At 37.7% G+C, this 15,948-nt stretch overlaps 1 protein-coding gene across 6 annotated transcripts in view; it reads right to left on the bottom strand.

Annotated features, from left to right (window-relative positions):
• Window positions 1–493: 493 nt before the first annotated feature.
• Window positions 494–15,948, bottom strand: part of LOC126334659 (uncharacterized protein CG7065-like) — a 73,986-nt gene continuing 58,531 nt past the window's right edge. For 5 of the 6 annotated variants that reach the window (XM_049997117.1, XM_049997114.1, XM_049997113.1 and 2 more), the window contains 3 exons: window positions 11,032–11,077; window positions 5,155–5,345; window positions 494–4,996 (listed from right to left, as the gene is read on the bottom strand). In XM_049997117.1, coding sequence (XP_049853074.1) covers window positions 1,857–4,996; window positions 5,155–5,345; window positions 11,032–11,077 — 3,377 coding nt within the window. In that variant the 3' untranslated portion in view covers window positions 494–1,856. The remainder of the gene's footprint in view (window positions 4,997–5,154; window positions 5,346–11,031; window positions 11,078–15,948) is intronic. The other variant, XM_049997115.1, reaches the window with a different exon arrangement.

Here is a 15,948-nt window from a genome sequence, read left to right on the forward strand (position 1 = left end):
AGACTAAAATCAGAAACAGTTAAAGCTTGTACTACACTAAAACAAACATTTGTTACCCTCTCTTTTATGGACTTCTACATCTTGATACTTAATTTAAACAACTTCTAGAGCAAATGCACACTGCAAAAAAGTACTGCTCAAGTACCAGTGAGTCTGTACTATCATCTGCAAAGCAAAATGTGGGAAAGTTGTTTGTATATGAAAAACTGATGGTTACCTCTCACAGTAGTACAGTAGATTATTTGAAAATAAATTATTATTAACCCTACATTGGCCATAATTATGTCATTTCCTCCTTTTTATTCATTTGACCTGAATTTTTGTGCATTACTTTGAAAATGCCATAAATTTGGTTAAAAACAATAGGGGAGCCGTATTTGTTACTGAATATGAAAACACAGCAATGTCAGTCTGACTTTGTTTCTTTGGTTAACTGGTTGTTGTATGAAATCCAGCATAGGTAAATTTTTATAACTGAAACTAAACACTGTAGTTCTTGCTGAAAAACACATTTTAATTTGAAATAACATGTAACCAACATTGTGAACTACTATTGCCCAAATAGCAGGTATCAGAACCAAAAGCCAAGTGAATACAAATGATTGCTTTCACATTAGGAAAGCAGTGAGATTTTAACTGTTATTCAAAGCTATAAGTGGTCGAATTTCCGTTAACAAAGCTCTTAAGGTAGCACAAAAATTCAAATCTTTTGAACACATGACGAAAATTAAAGGGTTACAGGGACACATAGTTTTAATTATTACACTAAAAAAAAGCCTAAAAAGTTGTAAAATTAATTAAAGCTTTAAAAAAAAGTTAGTAGGTGCAGAGGCTGCCTGTACAACACAGTGAAAACAAATAATCAATCATGCACAATGCACAACAGGAGAGCACAGTACAGTCGTACAGATTGAAAAACAACCTGACTTGTAAAATAAAACATTAGCATATCTCTCTCTCTCTCTCTCTCTCTCTCTCTCACACACACACACACACACACACACACACACACACACACAGCATATAAGCAAGTAAATATAGTATTCCTTTGAAGTTGACACTTAAATGACTAATACAGCAAGACAGTTTCATTCTTGACAACATGAGTGTGACATTTTATACGTCATACTGATGTGTTGCCATAGAAAAGAAATAGAAGAGAAATGAGTGATAGCAGTATGAACAATTTGTATTTTCCAACTATCACTATGTTGAAGCATGTAAAGTTTTCATAATAATTACAAAACATATATCATTCACCATCACATTTTTAGTACTGACAACAAACTTCTAATTTACAAAGAACGACAGTAACTTCAAGTACTATAACAATCATTTTATTATGTACAAAATCCTTACACTCCAGTAAGAATTAGAAAGAAAACTTTCACAACTGGGAAATCATAAAACTGTGCTCCTTTAAATTTTACAATGACAAACAAATAAAAAAATCTAAAGTCTTTCAAACATTTGAGAATTGGGGGAACAACACAATATATTTCTACATACATTTACTTTTGTAGTTGACAATTTTTTTTTTGCATTACATGGTTTTTTTTTTTTAAGAAAAAAAAAAGAAAGAACAAACATGTATGATAATACATCATTGTCCGCAATATCAAACGGATGTACCACCAATGCAGCTTTTATTTTCTATTTAACAGATTACTTTTATCAATAATCTTTTGTCAATGGAAATGGACAAACACACAATTTTATAGTGTTTCATCAGTATAAATCTTCTGCATAGATCAGCTGAAAAACTTGCTTTCACCTGAACTGAACTCCATCTTCAAAAATGAAGAGCAATATTACAGTGCCTCGACGTTCAGCACCCACTCAACAAATTAAGTGGACTAATAGTACGTACGATTCTGACCTTGGTAGGGATAATAATCAGTCCGCTGCTCTTGGTAAGAAGTCTGTCCATAGTGATTATAATTATCCACTGCATACGTATTTTGAGGAGGTACACTATAGCTGGAATATTCTTGGCTAGGAGTTACAGGGGGTTGGTTATTGTAACTGTTGCTATATTCATTACCATAGTTACTCTGATACTGGACTGTGTTTGAGAAGTCTGTTCCTTGTGGTGTGCCATAAGATGTAGAATAATCTGTATGCTGATAATGAGAGTAATGCTGCTGTATAGGAGCCATGTTATTTGATGTATCCTCAGCAGTATAATGGTGGGTAGACTGACTAGAGTTATACTGACCACCATATGATCGTGTATTTACAGTATATATATTGCTTACATTTGCACTTGTGGAAGGTGATTGTAGATTGTCTTTTTTCATAGCTGATTTTATCACAGGAATATCTTTCCTTGGAGATTGTTCTGCATTATGTTTGTTTGGGTACTTGGCAGGCAGCTGTCCCATTAAATTAGCAATCATTGCTTTTGTCTCTTTAAGGAGATTGGCAGGGTCATCACTTTTATTTGTAACAGAACTAGATGACTCACTGCGCTTTACAGATGCTCTTTCCTTCTCAAGTTCTTTTGCTTTTGCCTTTGCTTCTTCACTCTCTTTAACCTTCTTAGATGCTGCTGCATATATTTCCTCATAAGTATACTCTTCATCAGAATCATCTACATCATTTTTGTTTTCTGTTTCTTTTTCATATGTAGGTTTCTTACTTTCTTTGTCCTCTACATTAGAATTTGAACTAAAAAGTCTCTGCGAAAATGGAGAAAGTCTTCCTCTCCTGCCAGCAATGATTTGAAATCTGTCTGGTGACGGCGTAGGTTTAGAAGCCGTATTTAATGGGGATTTCTTCACTGGAGGCTCAATAACAACATATTTTCTTAGTTGTTCTACTCGAGCTGGGTCACTTTCTTCTAGTTTGCGTAAGTATGTTATTAGACATTGCTGTTCATGAGCTGAAAGATCTTTAAAATTTTGAAGCAATGTTTGTAATTCTACTTCTGACAAGTAACTTATCTCTTTTCCTGTTCTGTTATCATGTCCACTGGGTTGCTGTTTTTTCTCGTCCACAGTCATACCAGCACCCTGAGAAGAAATGTTACGTTGTTTGTCACCTCTAACAATACTATTTGTTATGGGCGAATTCCTTGGCTCATCATATGCAGTTTGCAATAATTGTAAACCACTTACATTATCTTTAGAGCTCCCACTTGCAGAAACAGTATAGGATGAGGGTTTGGAGGTCACTACAGACAACAGCTGCTGTAATGCAGTAGCAGGTTCTTTGGAGGCGGTATTTATATTTGACATCATCATTACAGCAGGATTTTGAGGATTCATGAGATCACTCCCTCCACCCATCTGCTGCCGCTGTTGTTGTTGTTGTTGTTGTTGTTGTTGTTGTTGCTGCTGCTGCTGCTGCATTGCAACAAATTGAGCAGTAGATACGACTGAGCCAGAACCTTTCGAAGCCTGTGCCATGCCTGTGAAAATATTTATTAATTGCTCTAACTCTTCCTGAGTGACATCTGTTTTACCTTGTGCCACAAGGGCTGCTGCAATCTGCTGTGCAATAGCCACCTTGTCCAGTGGGTTAACGTCTGGAACAGCCACAAGTTTTGGTTCTTCTGCCACAGGAACATTTTCCAGAATTGGCTTCATAAAATCAACTGAAGGTTTCAGAACAGGTGAAACAGGTGCTGTTTTGATGATCTTATCATCAATTTTCTTCAAGGCATTTACTAACAGATCAAGACATGTCTGTGTCGCCGATAACATGTTTTTTTCAACTATACCTGCCATAAGCTGACCCTTGAGTTTTTCCTTAACAGTCTCAAATAATACAATATTCTCAGGAACCATTAAGAGGGAATCTGCTGAATGGGACTCAATTTTTTCTAGTGACAAAGCTTTTCCCATTAAATTATTAATCTTGGGGCCAAGGGAACCTAACTGTGATTCCATTGCTGTAAGAAGACGTAAAATTGGCACTATTTCTGCTTCATCTGAGTTCTTAATCACATCAGGTTTTCTGTTCTCCTCTCTCTTCTCAACTACAATTATTTCCTCAGTCACTTGTTTGGGTACTTTAGGTTTCTCTTTCACTTTTTTCTCAGGTATTTTACTTTTCACCTCTGGTTCCCTATCTTTAAATGTCTCCTTCATAGGAGAGTGACTGCTTCTGATATTTTTAGTTGTACTTACAGTGTGCTTTGACGACTTTGACTGGATCTTGTCATTTACAGTTACAACATTCTTTGGTGGGTCTGCACACATAACTGTTCCATCTTTATTAGCATGGAGTGGTGCTTTCTTTTTTATGCTGGTAACTGGAAGGGGCTCTTCTTTTGGAAGCCCTAATTTCTTTTTCAGTTGTTCCTTTTTATTTTTTACATCTTCCTTATGCAAAAATAACATTCTTTTGTTCCAGAATTCAATCCATTCAGGTTTAAAATTATGTTTGTTAGGATCTTTTCCTTCTGCCTGTAATTCTTTATATCTTATACTCCAAAATTTTTTCCATTCATCTGGATACATTGGGTGTTTTTCTGGATTTTGTTCATGAAATTTTAAAAGTTTGGCTGCCTCTCGGTCAATTTTATCAACTTCATGGCGGAATGTATCCCACTTACTTTTTTCATCAGCTATTGGGTCCTCTTTCGGTGATCTTTTATGGCTTGGTGATAACCGAGGAGTCTCCTTCTTATGATGGTGTGATCTGACAGGAGACTTCGAGTGCGATCTAATTCTCTGCCTAGGTCGTGACCGTGAACGAGACCGTGACCTCGAATGCGATCTAGATCGCCTGTATCGGTGCCTAGAAAATGGTATAGGTGATCCTCTACTTGTTCGTCTATGGAAGGACCTTGAACTTTCTAGCCTGCCTTCTCTATAACTTGGTGCGTGTGCAGGTCTTGAAACAGATGGAGAATAAGATCTTGACTGAGCTCTTGCTTTCTTTCTAGATCTTGATTTTGATTTTGATCGGGATCTTGATCTGGAAATAGATGTACTCGAAATTGAAGAGAGTGAACTCTTTGGTTTATTTTCTGCATCAACATCGTCTTCTGAAAACAAATTGAATTTTAAAAAAATATATACATATATATATTTATTTATCATTAAGTCTTTGATGAAACAAATAAGAAAATCAATAACATGCATTATTAAAAACAAAACAATTTTAACAGGTTTCAAATAAGTAGCTAGTCAATGACAGACTAACCTCCAACTTCTAAACTTTTGCGTTGTTCTATCGATGATCTATCTGATCTTCTAGGTGTGGTGTCTTCTTCCTTTGAATGTCTTTTCAGGTTCTTATTAGCACCAGCCACTGGGGTTTCTTTCTTCTCAAAGCTGCTCTCAATGTCTCGAGTTCTTAGATGTGCAGCGGCTATTTTCCTTTTGTTGAAAGTACTGCAAGAACATATAAAGTAACTTCCCCTTTCTAACAACTGTATTAGCACAATATATGCTGTACAAACATCATTAACTGTATGATTATTAAGAACAGGTAAAGTTTGTGTGCACTCATGTGGTGGTTGTGTGGTTGGGAAAAAGGGGGTTGAGGTGGAGTAATACCATGAGGGCTCTGAACCAGTTTTTTGCTAAGCTATAAGATAAACCAGGTTCATGAATCAATAAATTAAATATTTAACACCTCTTATTAAATATATTTTGAAGGATAATGTGGATATTGTAGGGAGAGAGTGGGGAAAAAAAAAAAACCAAAATGTGGGGGCATAGTCTTCTCTATATGGTTGTCAGGATTTAATTATCTGAGAGTCAATTTTATCAAACTAAAAGTCACCTCTCACCAAATTCTAAATAAAATTAGTTATCATTCCAACTCTTCAGTTAACTGATTCTTTCATCATTGCTTGGTGGAAAAACTGCGTACTTGTAAAAGAAAAACACAAAAATGTGGATATTCTACAATATTAATTTAGTTAATTAACTTGTTCTTGGCTTACAAGTCTGCACCAGCCAGTAAAATTGTCTGACAATTACCCTGTGATAAAAAAATGATTAATTAAATAAATTAACACTGTAGAACATCCATTTTTTTGCTGTTTCTCGTTTACAAACTGTTTTCCATGGAATAATTTTCCATTTTAATGCAAAAGTAAGTATCAAACTGCCAAATGTTTTGTTGGCAAAACTGGCCAGTATATTATCACACTGTCCTCTTGCCAAAGGTATCTACAAAATATTACACATTCTAAAATGCCAGTTATGAATCCATACTTATAGCCCCATATATAATACTTTCAACACATTTCCCAATACTTTAACAACCAATTCAAAAACTGTGTGTAGTTCACTAGCAAGTACAGTAAATTTCTTTTGGAATATATAACAATAACATGAGGAAAGTGTTTTGGTACAGTCTCAAGTATCCAGCCACAAGAAAATCGAAGAAAAACTGAAAACATGAAAGATACTGCATACATTCTTGCTATTCACTGCACTTAATTCATATCTAACATATCATTTCTCCATATACCCTCCATACCTATCTCACTGAACCTGAGACCACCCATCTCCTGTTGCACTTTTCATACTCTTGTTATTCCCCTGGGAAGCTTTTGTTGCTCTTCATTGCTTTCCCAATTTCAGCCAGCAAGTAGATTTTTTCTGGATTACAGAAGTGAGATATTTTAAATCTCATTGAATCTATTGCTTCCATTCTTTTTTAGGCACATTTTCAAGTGCCCTGACACACATTAAAAGAAACAAATGTTGACAGACTTAGCAAAACCTAAGCACACACGCAAAGAAAGCAGGAAAAGAAGGAAAATTCTGTATAAAAAAGCAAAACATAAGGAAAACGAAAATGGAGCATCAAGAATGCCACGGGAAATTGTCACTGGCTGGCCATTTACATAAAATATGTTCGAGTGTTGTCACCCAGTGAGCAAATTAAGACCCTCTCCCTAAAATCTTTGTAAAAACATTTGAAAAGTCCCAGAACTTTAAAACTTTAACCACATTTGTTCGAGTGTTTCCTAAAAGAGATGGCAGATCGGCTGGCAAGTCAGCTGCGGCCCACTGATCAGAAAATAAAACGCAATCCAATAAAATGTGGCGTACAGTGACATGGACACCACAAGCACCATACATTGAAGGCTTCTCTCACCGGAGCAGGTATCCATGCATCATAGGACTGTGGCCTATCCGAAGCCGAATGAGCAGAACCTCGTCCCGTCTACAAGGCTGTAAGAAAGTACACCACAACACACATGTTGTGGGCTTGACCAAACAGCTTATTGTCAGTCATTTCCAGCCACTCATCCTCCCACCGAGGCATGACTCTTCAGCTCAACAGCGGGCTGAGTGCGTGCAGGGGGATAGCACACTGAAACAATTGGGATCAAGACATGCCTACTTGGCTGCGAGATCTGCCCTTTCGTTCCCAGCAATGCCGACGTGCCCCGGAACCCAGCAGAAAGCCATCACCTTCCCCAATCGTTGTAGTTGGAGGAGGGCACCCTGGATGGTCTGGACTATTTTATCTGCTGCATACAAACACTGCAATGAGTGAAGGGCACTTAGTGAATTGGAACAGACAAGAAATTTAGCACAGCAAGAACATCCCATCTGCTCTAGTGCCCGCAAGATCACAGACAATTCTGCATAAAAGACAGTAAAAGTCTGAGGCAGTCGAACCTTGAGGAAACGATCCGGAAAAACAACAGAGCAACCAATGGAATCCCCCTGTTCGACCCATGTGTAAAAACAGCTATATAGTCACAGTGCTCAGCTAAAATGGCAGAAAATGTTGCATTAAAAACGGTGGCAGGAGTGCAATCTCTCTCATACTGCACCAAATCTAAAATCACTCTGGGCCTCTCCAGTAACCAGGGTGGCAGGCGGTTAAAAACCTGGATTTGGGGTCGTACGGACTCCACACCGAGGGACTCCAGTACATGTTGCACATGGGTCCCAAATGGCATCGAAGCCTGGGGACGGTGGGAAAAAATAGGGTCCAGAAGCGGATGAGCAACAATATGGTGAGCAGGCGAAGTTGGAGCTGCAAGAAAATTACAAGCCTGGCGCACCAGTAGGAGCTGCCACCGGGTGGTAAGTGGTGGTTCCCCGGCCTCAGCAGAGAGGCTGGGTAGGGGACTGGTCCGATAAGCACCTGTTGGCAGTCGAAGCCTTGCATGGTGGACAACGTCAAGGATCCGCAAATAAGACTGCCTCGCTGACCCATACACTGTGCACCCATGGTCCAGCCGCGAACACACAAAGGCCCGATAAAACTGGAGGAGACGCGCCCTGCCCGCTTCCCAAGACCTGTGGCTGAGGCACTTGAGGATGTTCAGTGCCTTCAGGGTTCTGGCTTTCAAGTCTCGTAGGTGTGGCAGCCATGACAACCTGGAGTCAAAAATTAGGCCCAGAAACCGCACCGTGTCTCTAAAATGTAGGATATGTCCCCCATATGCAAGGTAGGCAAATTAAAAAGACGACAACAACGATTAAAATAAACACAAACACACTTATGGAAGAAAACAGAAAACCCATATTTGCAGCCCACTCCTCTAACAGCCGCACTGTTAGTTGCAACTGACAGCTCACTGTTGCAACACTGGAGGAGGAACAGAAAACAGCAAAGTTGTCCACAAATAAGGAGAACTCTACTGGACTCCTCACTGTAGACATTATACTGTTGATGGCTATGGCAAAGAGGGTAACACTTAAAACACTCCTGCTACAATCGATCTGTGTGTTACCAACTCAGGTCCGAAAAAACTGCTGAGACAGGAAAGACCGAATGAAAATGGGGAGGTGGCCATGCAGTTGTGCAAGAATACAGTGTCTCCGAGTAGTATCATATGCTTTACTGATATCAAAGAATATGCTGATACAGTGATGCTGATGGAGAAAAGCCTGCTGAATAGCCACCTCTAGAAGGGTCAGGTTGTCGACTGTGGACCGAAATTTTCGGAATCCACACTGAGAGCGGCTAAGGAGTTGCCTGGTCTCTAACAGCCAGACCAGATGACAGTTAAACATCAGTTCCAGTGTCTTTCCGACACAACTCATCAAGACGATGCGGTCCTTTCCTGGTTTGAGGAGAGGGATGAGAATTGCCTCCTAAAATAAAATAAAGACATGCCTTTCGTAGCTCTAAACCGTATCTAATCTGTGACGATCAAGCCTCCCAAGGTGAATCAGTCTCTTTTTTTGTTGTTGTCGTTATTCCAAGATATGCCCAGTAGACTGATCCATGTATACAATGTTCCTTCTACACCTTCATTTATGCCAATAGCTCACAAACTATGAAATAGGTGAGGCAAATTTCAATGATACTGACTGACGCATTCACAAACACTTTGAAATTTGAAATGTGTTCACTCAGCATCTGGTATGGATATGGTATGGAAAGTTCTGGCAGAATTTAAATAATTTAGGACAAAAGTAAACAACTCGCACATTGCCCTCACTGAATACACAATGCCTGTATTGCAGTTTGGCACATAAACTGAGATGAGGGTTTGTGGTGTGGAATGGGTAATGGGAGAAAAGAAGTGGGTAATGGGAGGGAGGTTTGGGGAAAGATGGCTGACGGTTGGGGGAGAGGCCACAGGTATGTGATATAGGAATACAAGAAAGAGGAGCTGCAGGTGCACTGAATAAAAACACTATCCCCCTGAGTGTAAAAATAATTTTGAACTGCTAAAAAGATTTATTAAAGAAATATATAAAGTACAAATAACAGTATTACCCGATACAAGTGCAGGTCTATTTATTCACAGCAACAACGATCAATTATAATGGAAACAACTCATCGTTAAGGTGAAGCATGACAACTAGGCAAAAAAATACAGACTTTTTATTGTGTTGTTAAACTTATTTGATAAATGTTACACAATATCGTATCAACAATGGGAAGAAATGTTTTATTACCTCTTTTCCTATGTTTTATTACCTCTTTTCCTATAATCTGAGCAATAAAATCTTGACCATGCCACATGGATCCACTACAAAGCTGATTATACTGGATTATTTCAAACACAAAACTACAGTGGTTAGTGACAGATGCAATGTGTGTGTGTGTGTGTGTGTGTGTGTGTGTGTGTGTGTGTGTGTGTGTGTGTGTGTGTGGGGCTTGGGTGGTGAGGGTTGGAGGGAGGGGGGGGGGGGGGGGATGGGAGGAAAGAGTTGGGTTGGGTGATGATAAGGGGGCATCAGAGGCAAAGCGATTATGCACGGATATGTAACAAATTACTTGTGACCTTACAGAAGTTACCCAACATTAAAAAGTGGCTTAGAGAAATTATGGGAAATCTACACTAATTTGGTTCAAATGGATGTAGTTATGCACAGATGAAATGGCTTGAATTATTGTGGTGAGCTGTATCAAGCCAGTCTTCTGACTGAAGATATGACGATGACGACGACGGCAACGGCAGCAACAACAATAATGTGGAAATCTATATCACAGTGGCTGCATTTGGATTTTGCTCCTACTCCTACAAATGTAAGTCTGGTTTTCTGTAATAACTGTTACACCTCACTTTGTAGATAACCTAAGAAGTGCCAGAGACAGACGGAAACACATACCTTCACCTCCTACGTATATCTCGTGAAGAGACCATGAGGATAAAATCAGTGAGATTAGAGCCCATACAGAAGCATACCGACAATCCTTCTTTCCACGAACAATACGAGACTGGAATAGAAGGGAGAACCAATATAGGTACTCAAGGTAACCTCCGCCACACACCGTCGGGTGGCTTGCGGAGTATTGATGTAGATGTAGATCCGACAGTGTAGACTGGACATGGAGAAATGTGTCAAACATGTAACTGTTTCCTTAATTTGGAAAAAAATGTGCTTTAATGCAGCACACAGTAGTAAAAGTAATATAAAGGTCACAAAGTAATCATAAATTCACAGAAGCATTCGTAGAAGCATTATAAATTTTTTTCATTTCATTCACCACAATTTTGTGTGTGTGTGTGTGTTTAACAATGATGAAACACCAGGTAAGAATGAAGACAAGAATACAATTTAATGTATACAAATAATTTCTTCATTACTGGTTGCCACAAACCAAGAATTAAAATAAAGTATGTATGTAACAAATACTCACATCAATCCACCATCTTTCGATTTGTCATCCCATGGCACATGGAGATCTGGAACCAATACATTAATTTAAATACATCTAAAAATCTACTTACTAATATGACATACATAAATTACAATTTCTTCTCCAAGCCATTTATAAAACGTTTAATAGATCACTGTTCTACATATATATATTAGACTTGTCTCCAAACATAATTGTTATGACCCATGACAATAACTTCAGTTTTCACTTCCAATTAATGAGCATAAATCTCGATGTGTGTGAGTGCGTGTGTGTGCATGCACATCAAAGCACATGCACGCATGTGCACACATATATGCGCACGCACACACAATCTACATTAAAAGACAAGAAACTCCACTCTGGAAACAATATTCATACATGGATATTCAATATATATATAACCCAATAGCCTTAATTTCTGTAAAGTAATTTCAAACCATGATGTATAATACCACTTAATGTACATACCATGCATAACTCTTTCGCAAATTCTTCATAATTGTTGAAGTTCTTTTCGAGCAGGGCATCAGTACTTCTTTCTCCCATCTTTGTTGTTAACCATTAATCACTTCTTTGGATTCGATGATGTGGATTGCTGGCCTTTGCGAGAGAATTTCAAGTGTATGTAAACACACAGCTGGTTTTACACTATGTCCGGACTATTGTCAAATTGTCCCCAAATCAAATTCTGAATGGGATCATACATTAGATGGCAATACTGGATGAGCAATCATGAAATATCACAAAAGTTCATCTAAGATTGTCGCATAATGTATTCCCCTTGCACAGTTTAATTCCTTTTGCGTACTGAACAGATAGTTGTAGCAAAAGCTGAGCCTCAACACGATAGTTCCATTAATGAAAGGTAGTTTCCTAAAGAAAAAAAAAAAAAAACACTTTTGTTTTGAATTACACTTCTTAGTTGGCTTCCACTGTTCTCCAAAGGCACAAACTGTTGAACTGTCACCTGTTTGCTGAAATAGTATTGGCAGCCTAATTTGGAACACAATTTAGGAGAATCGTTATAATAATATTTTTTTTTTGTTTTACGTTGTAGCACTTAAACATCAGACGCAGTAACGCTTTGTGGACATAATGTTTGTTATGTACGTTATCTTGGAGCCAGAATCATAAATTTACTGTAAATGGAAGAGAATACGAGATTCAGATACATACACAGTCTTCTGTGAGCAGAGTCAATCTCTTTCAAATTCTTCAGGCTGTACTGCTGTGTCATTTTATAAAATGCATTATAGCATTTTAAGTATTTTATGACACAGCTGTAAACTGAGAAGGATTTCAATTAGATATGACAATTACCTGATTTGAATCATCTCATTTGATCTACTAAATCATATTCAGTGGAGAAGTCAAGATTTCCGTATTTCATAAAACATGAAATGAGTTCTTTATAGCAAAGGAATTGCTCAAAGATCACATTTCAAAATTTTCTAATTTCCTTCCATAAAATGTGTAGAAGTCTTTCAAATATCTTCTTGGCTAAGAATCTAAAATCTATAAACCCAACATCCCTTCACATAAATATTTAGAACAGCTGAAGAGATTATAGATCGAAGTCTCATTAATACAATATTACTAAGAAAGTCAAACAAAGTAATCTGATGTCTCAGCTGCCATTTTGACCTTAAAAGAAAATGAAACTTTGAAATAATGGCATATCATAACAATGGTGCTGATGTTTGTACTACATAAAACTATTATTCCGTATGAAATTATTCTATCCACCATTACTTTTTTCACTACATGACCATTTTTGGGAGAACCAATCCCGTATTCAAATGCATACATACACTCAACAATACTAAAAATGCAACACATTTGTTTCATGAACAAACTAACTGATAAACTTACAATGTAGAACAAAACCACAAGCTATTGGAGTGTTGTAAGAGATATCTGCTGATACTTCTTGTAGTATCCATCAATAGTACAGTCTTCCTGGCAGCACATGTGCATTCCTTCATTGTACGTTGAGCAGTATAGCCTTTTACGTAAATGCATGTGACTGTAAATAAAAAGTGCAAGGCCATCCACACAAACACACTAAAGTTACCACATTCTGAACATTTACTGCTAATGCTGATTTGTAATGAGGATTCTGCAATGCCTTATGAGCTATGTTTGCATCTACTTGAGAATGGGATAGGATAATCCAAAAGCTAACTAGAAGTAATAAAACTTTAGGGATCAGTCTGGCTATCCTGAATTTGGATCAAGATGATGCCATTCAATCAACTGCTGACTGATACCAGCTCCAGCTATTAAGCAAACCTTTGCAAGCTTGTACATCACCCGAGTGTAAATTTAATATCTCCGTGAAAAATTCCAAAGCATATGTTATTTCTTCAATGTGCAACACTCACACTTTTACACAAATTTATATTTCACAAAAAAAAAATCAATTACATTTGAAATATGAAAGTGAAGCAGAGTACTTCACATCACAAAAACAACTGAATAAATATTTGGATGGATTTCAAATGTTAAAGTAAACCAAGAAAAACTCGTATTCAAAGACTGCTGGAAATTTGAACGTAAACCCAACTCCACATTGAAACTTTTGTATGACAACCAGCCAACAATGTCTCTCGCTTCAACAAATGCTACTCAAAAAGTCAACTGTCACTGCCCATAGAAACAGAGTGGAAACTAATAAATAAATATCAAATAAGCTGTGTCAGCTGTGAAGATCATCGATCACCAATTTATTTTATAGGCTACCAGTTTCAGTGATATAATACGCACTCATCAGGCCTTCTATTCTAGATAGTGGCTAAATTTTTCAATAACAAAAGGCATGTACATCACACATGAAAAATAACCTCTCTTAGCACAATCTTATGAACTCACGATTTTAGTGCACATCAGCAATTAGAACACAACAGTGACATTGAGTTGTGTTCTGGTTGATGACATGTATTGAAGTCATGTGTGCATAAGCTGGTGTGAAGGATGGTTACTTTTCATATACGGTGTACATACATTAGTCATTGAAAAATTCAGCCACTATCTAGAATAGATGGCCTGATGATGGCTTATTATATTATCAAAACTGGTAGCTGTAAAATAAATTGACAATGAACATAAAGCTAATGGCTTTTTTGATATGTATTACACACATATTGGCAGCTGTCCCACCATCCAACAAAGCAATAATGGCTACACCTATGTTAGTAGAAACTAAGTTGGTCGGGGGTGGATAATGTTCCAGACCCTAAAGTAGTGCTCCTGTTACCTCACAGTTTATGGACAGAAAGTCGATAAGGAAATAGTACCTCACAGCCTTGAGCAGCTAACTGCTGTTTTTACCATCGAATTTAGTGACAGTGACATGGATAAAAGTAGGACTGCAAGATGGTGAACTTGAGTACAATTGTGACTTGGGACGTGCATTGAAAAGGACATGATACATAGAGGCTGAGATTTGAGTACTATCATCGAATAATAATAGGAAGTGACATTGATGGCATGGATAAGACTTTTTAAGACAGCAATTTCCACAATACTAAGGACAATCTAATGAAATAGTAACACTGCAGAAACTTCACAGCTTTTGTCATAGAGAAGTGGACTTCAAGGCTTGCGAAGATGCACTCATAAAAATTACTGTATCAAAGAGACTGCATTTTAAATTGTGCCAGAATAAAGGAATGAATGAACAACAGGACACAGTTGCCAGAAACGTATCAATAGATATATTTAGCGGAGACATGTATCCTTACCACCTAGATGTTAATAAAAGCTGTCAGAGAAAATAATCAGAAACAGCTATTTTCAATTCTTGGTAAGTTGATTTAAAGACTGAATGTTCATCTCTTTTTCCTCATAATCCTCATTTGTACATGCTGGAGCAGCTTTTGCATGCCTATGCTGAAACAAGCTCACTACCCCATATCACTTCATCTTGCACCTCAAATAGCCACTGAAGTATCATTCAGCCAAATGTTCTTTCGACTTAGGAAACAAGTGGTGATGTGAAATGGGAGGGGCTGAGGGGTGGGGGTGAGGGCATTGTCATGCAGAGTGCGATTTTGCACTCAAGATTCATCTCTGGCTTTGTATCACCCCTCATCTTGTTTAAGTGTCTCACTGTAACTGTCACCTTTTACCCTTAAAGTACATCAACAATAACACTATTCAATCCCAAAACACAGTTGTCATGACTTTTCTGGCAGACAGTGTTTGTTTGGATTTTCATAGTTTGGATGAAGAGGGATGCCATCACTTAGGTGACTGCTGTTTGGTTTCAGATGTGAAATTGAATGTCTAGGATTCATCGCCCTCAACAATCAATCAAATCTACAAAGTTTTCCTTCTCAACCATACAGCTCTCCGAAGAAACTCATTGAAAGAGAAGGTGGTGTCACTATCTGATGTGTGAGCATTTTCAGAACCCTTTTTGCACACACCTTCTGATATTGTAATTTATTTAAATCTTATGAATGATGCTTTACAAAACACTAGGAACTAAAATGCAAATCATTAAGACAGATTATATACTCTTGATGCTCTATTATTCAGACTTTGTGGTGGTCTTATTGGAACTCAATATCTCTTGCTTCTTTTGTCTATGTGAAATTCCTTATAGCACTTGCAAACCTTTTTCACATCCATATATCACTCTTCATACGTTCCTTTCAATTGGTGATAAATTCTGTTTGGCTTAATGGCTTTGTCTTTCAAAACTTTAATAATCATTCTAATTTCATACCTGGCAAAATGGCAAATATGAGCTTCACTACATAAAACTAATGAGCCAGTATCCCAGTGGGTAGAGCAATAGCCTGTGCAGGTGTGCGAGAGTCAATGAATAGCACAGTGTGACCAACAGCCATGTGTATAGTTTTCCTGTAGCCCTCACACTTAGGAGATATTACCTCCTGGAGCTTTTCA

The sequence above is a fragment of the Schistocerca gregaria genome, chromosome 2, assembly GCF_023897955.1.
Source record: "Schistocerca gregaria isolate iqSchGreg1 chromosome 2, iqSchGreg1.2, whole genome shotgun sequence".
Classification (NCBI taxonomy): domain Eukaryota; kingdom Metazoa; phylum Arthropoda; class Insecta; order Orthoptera; family Acrididae; genus Schistocerca; species Schistocerca gregaria.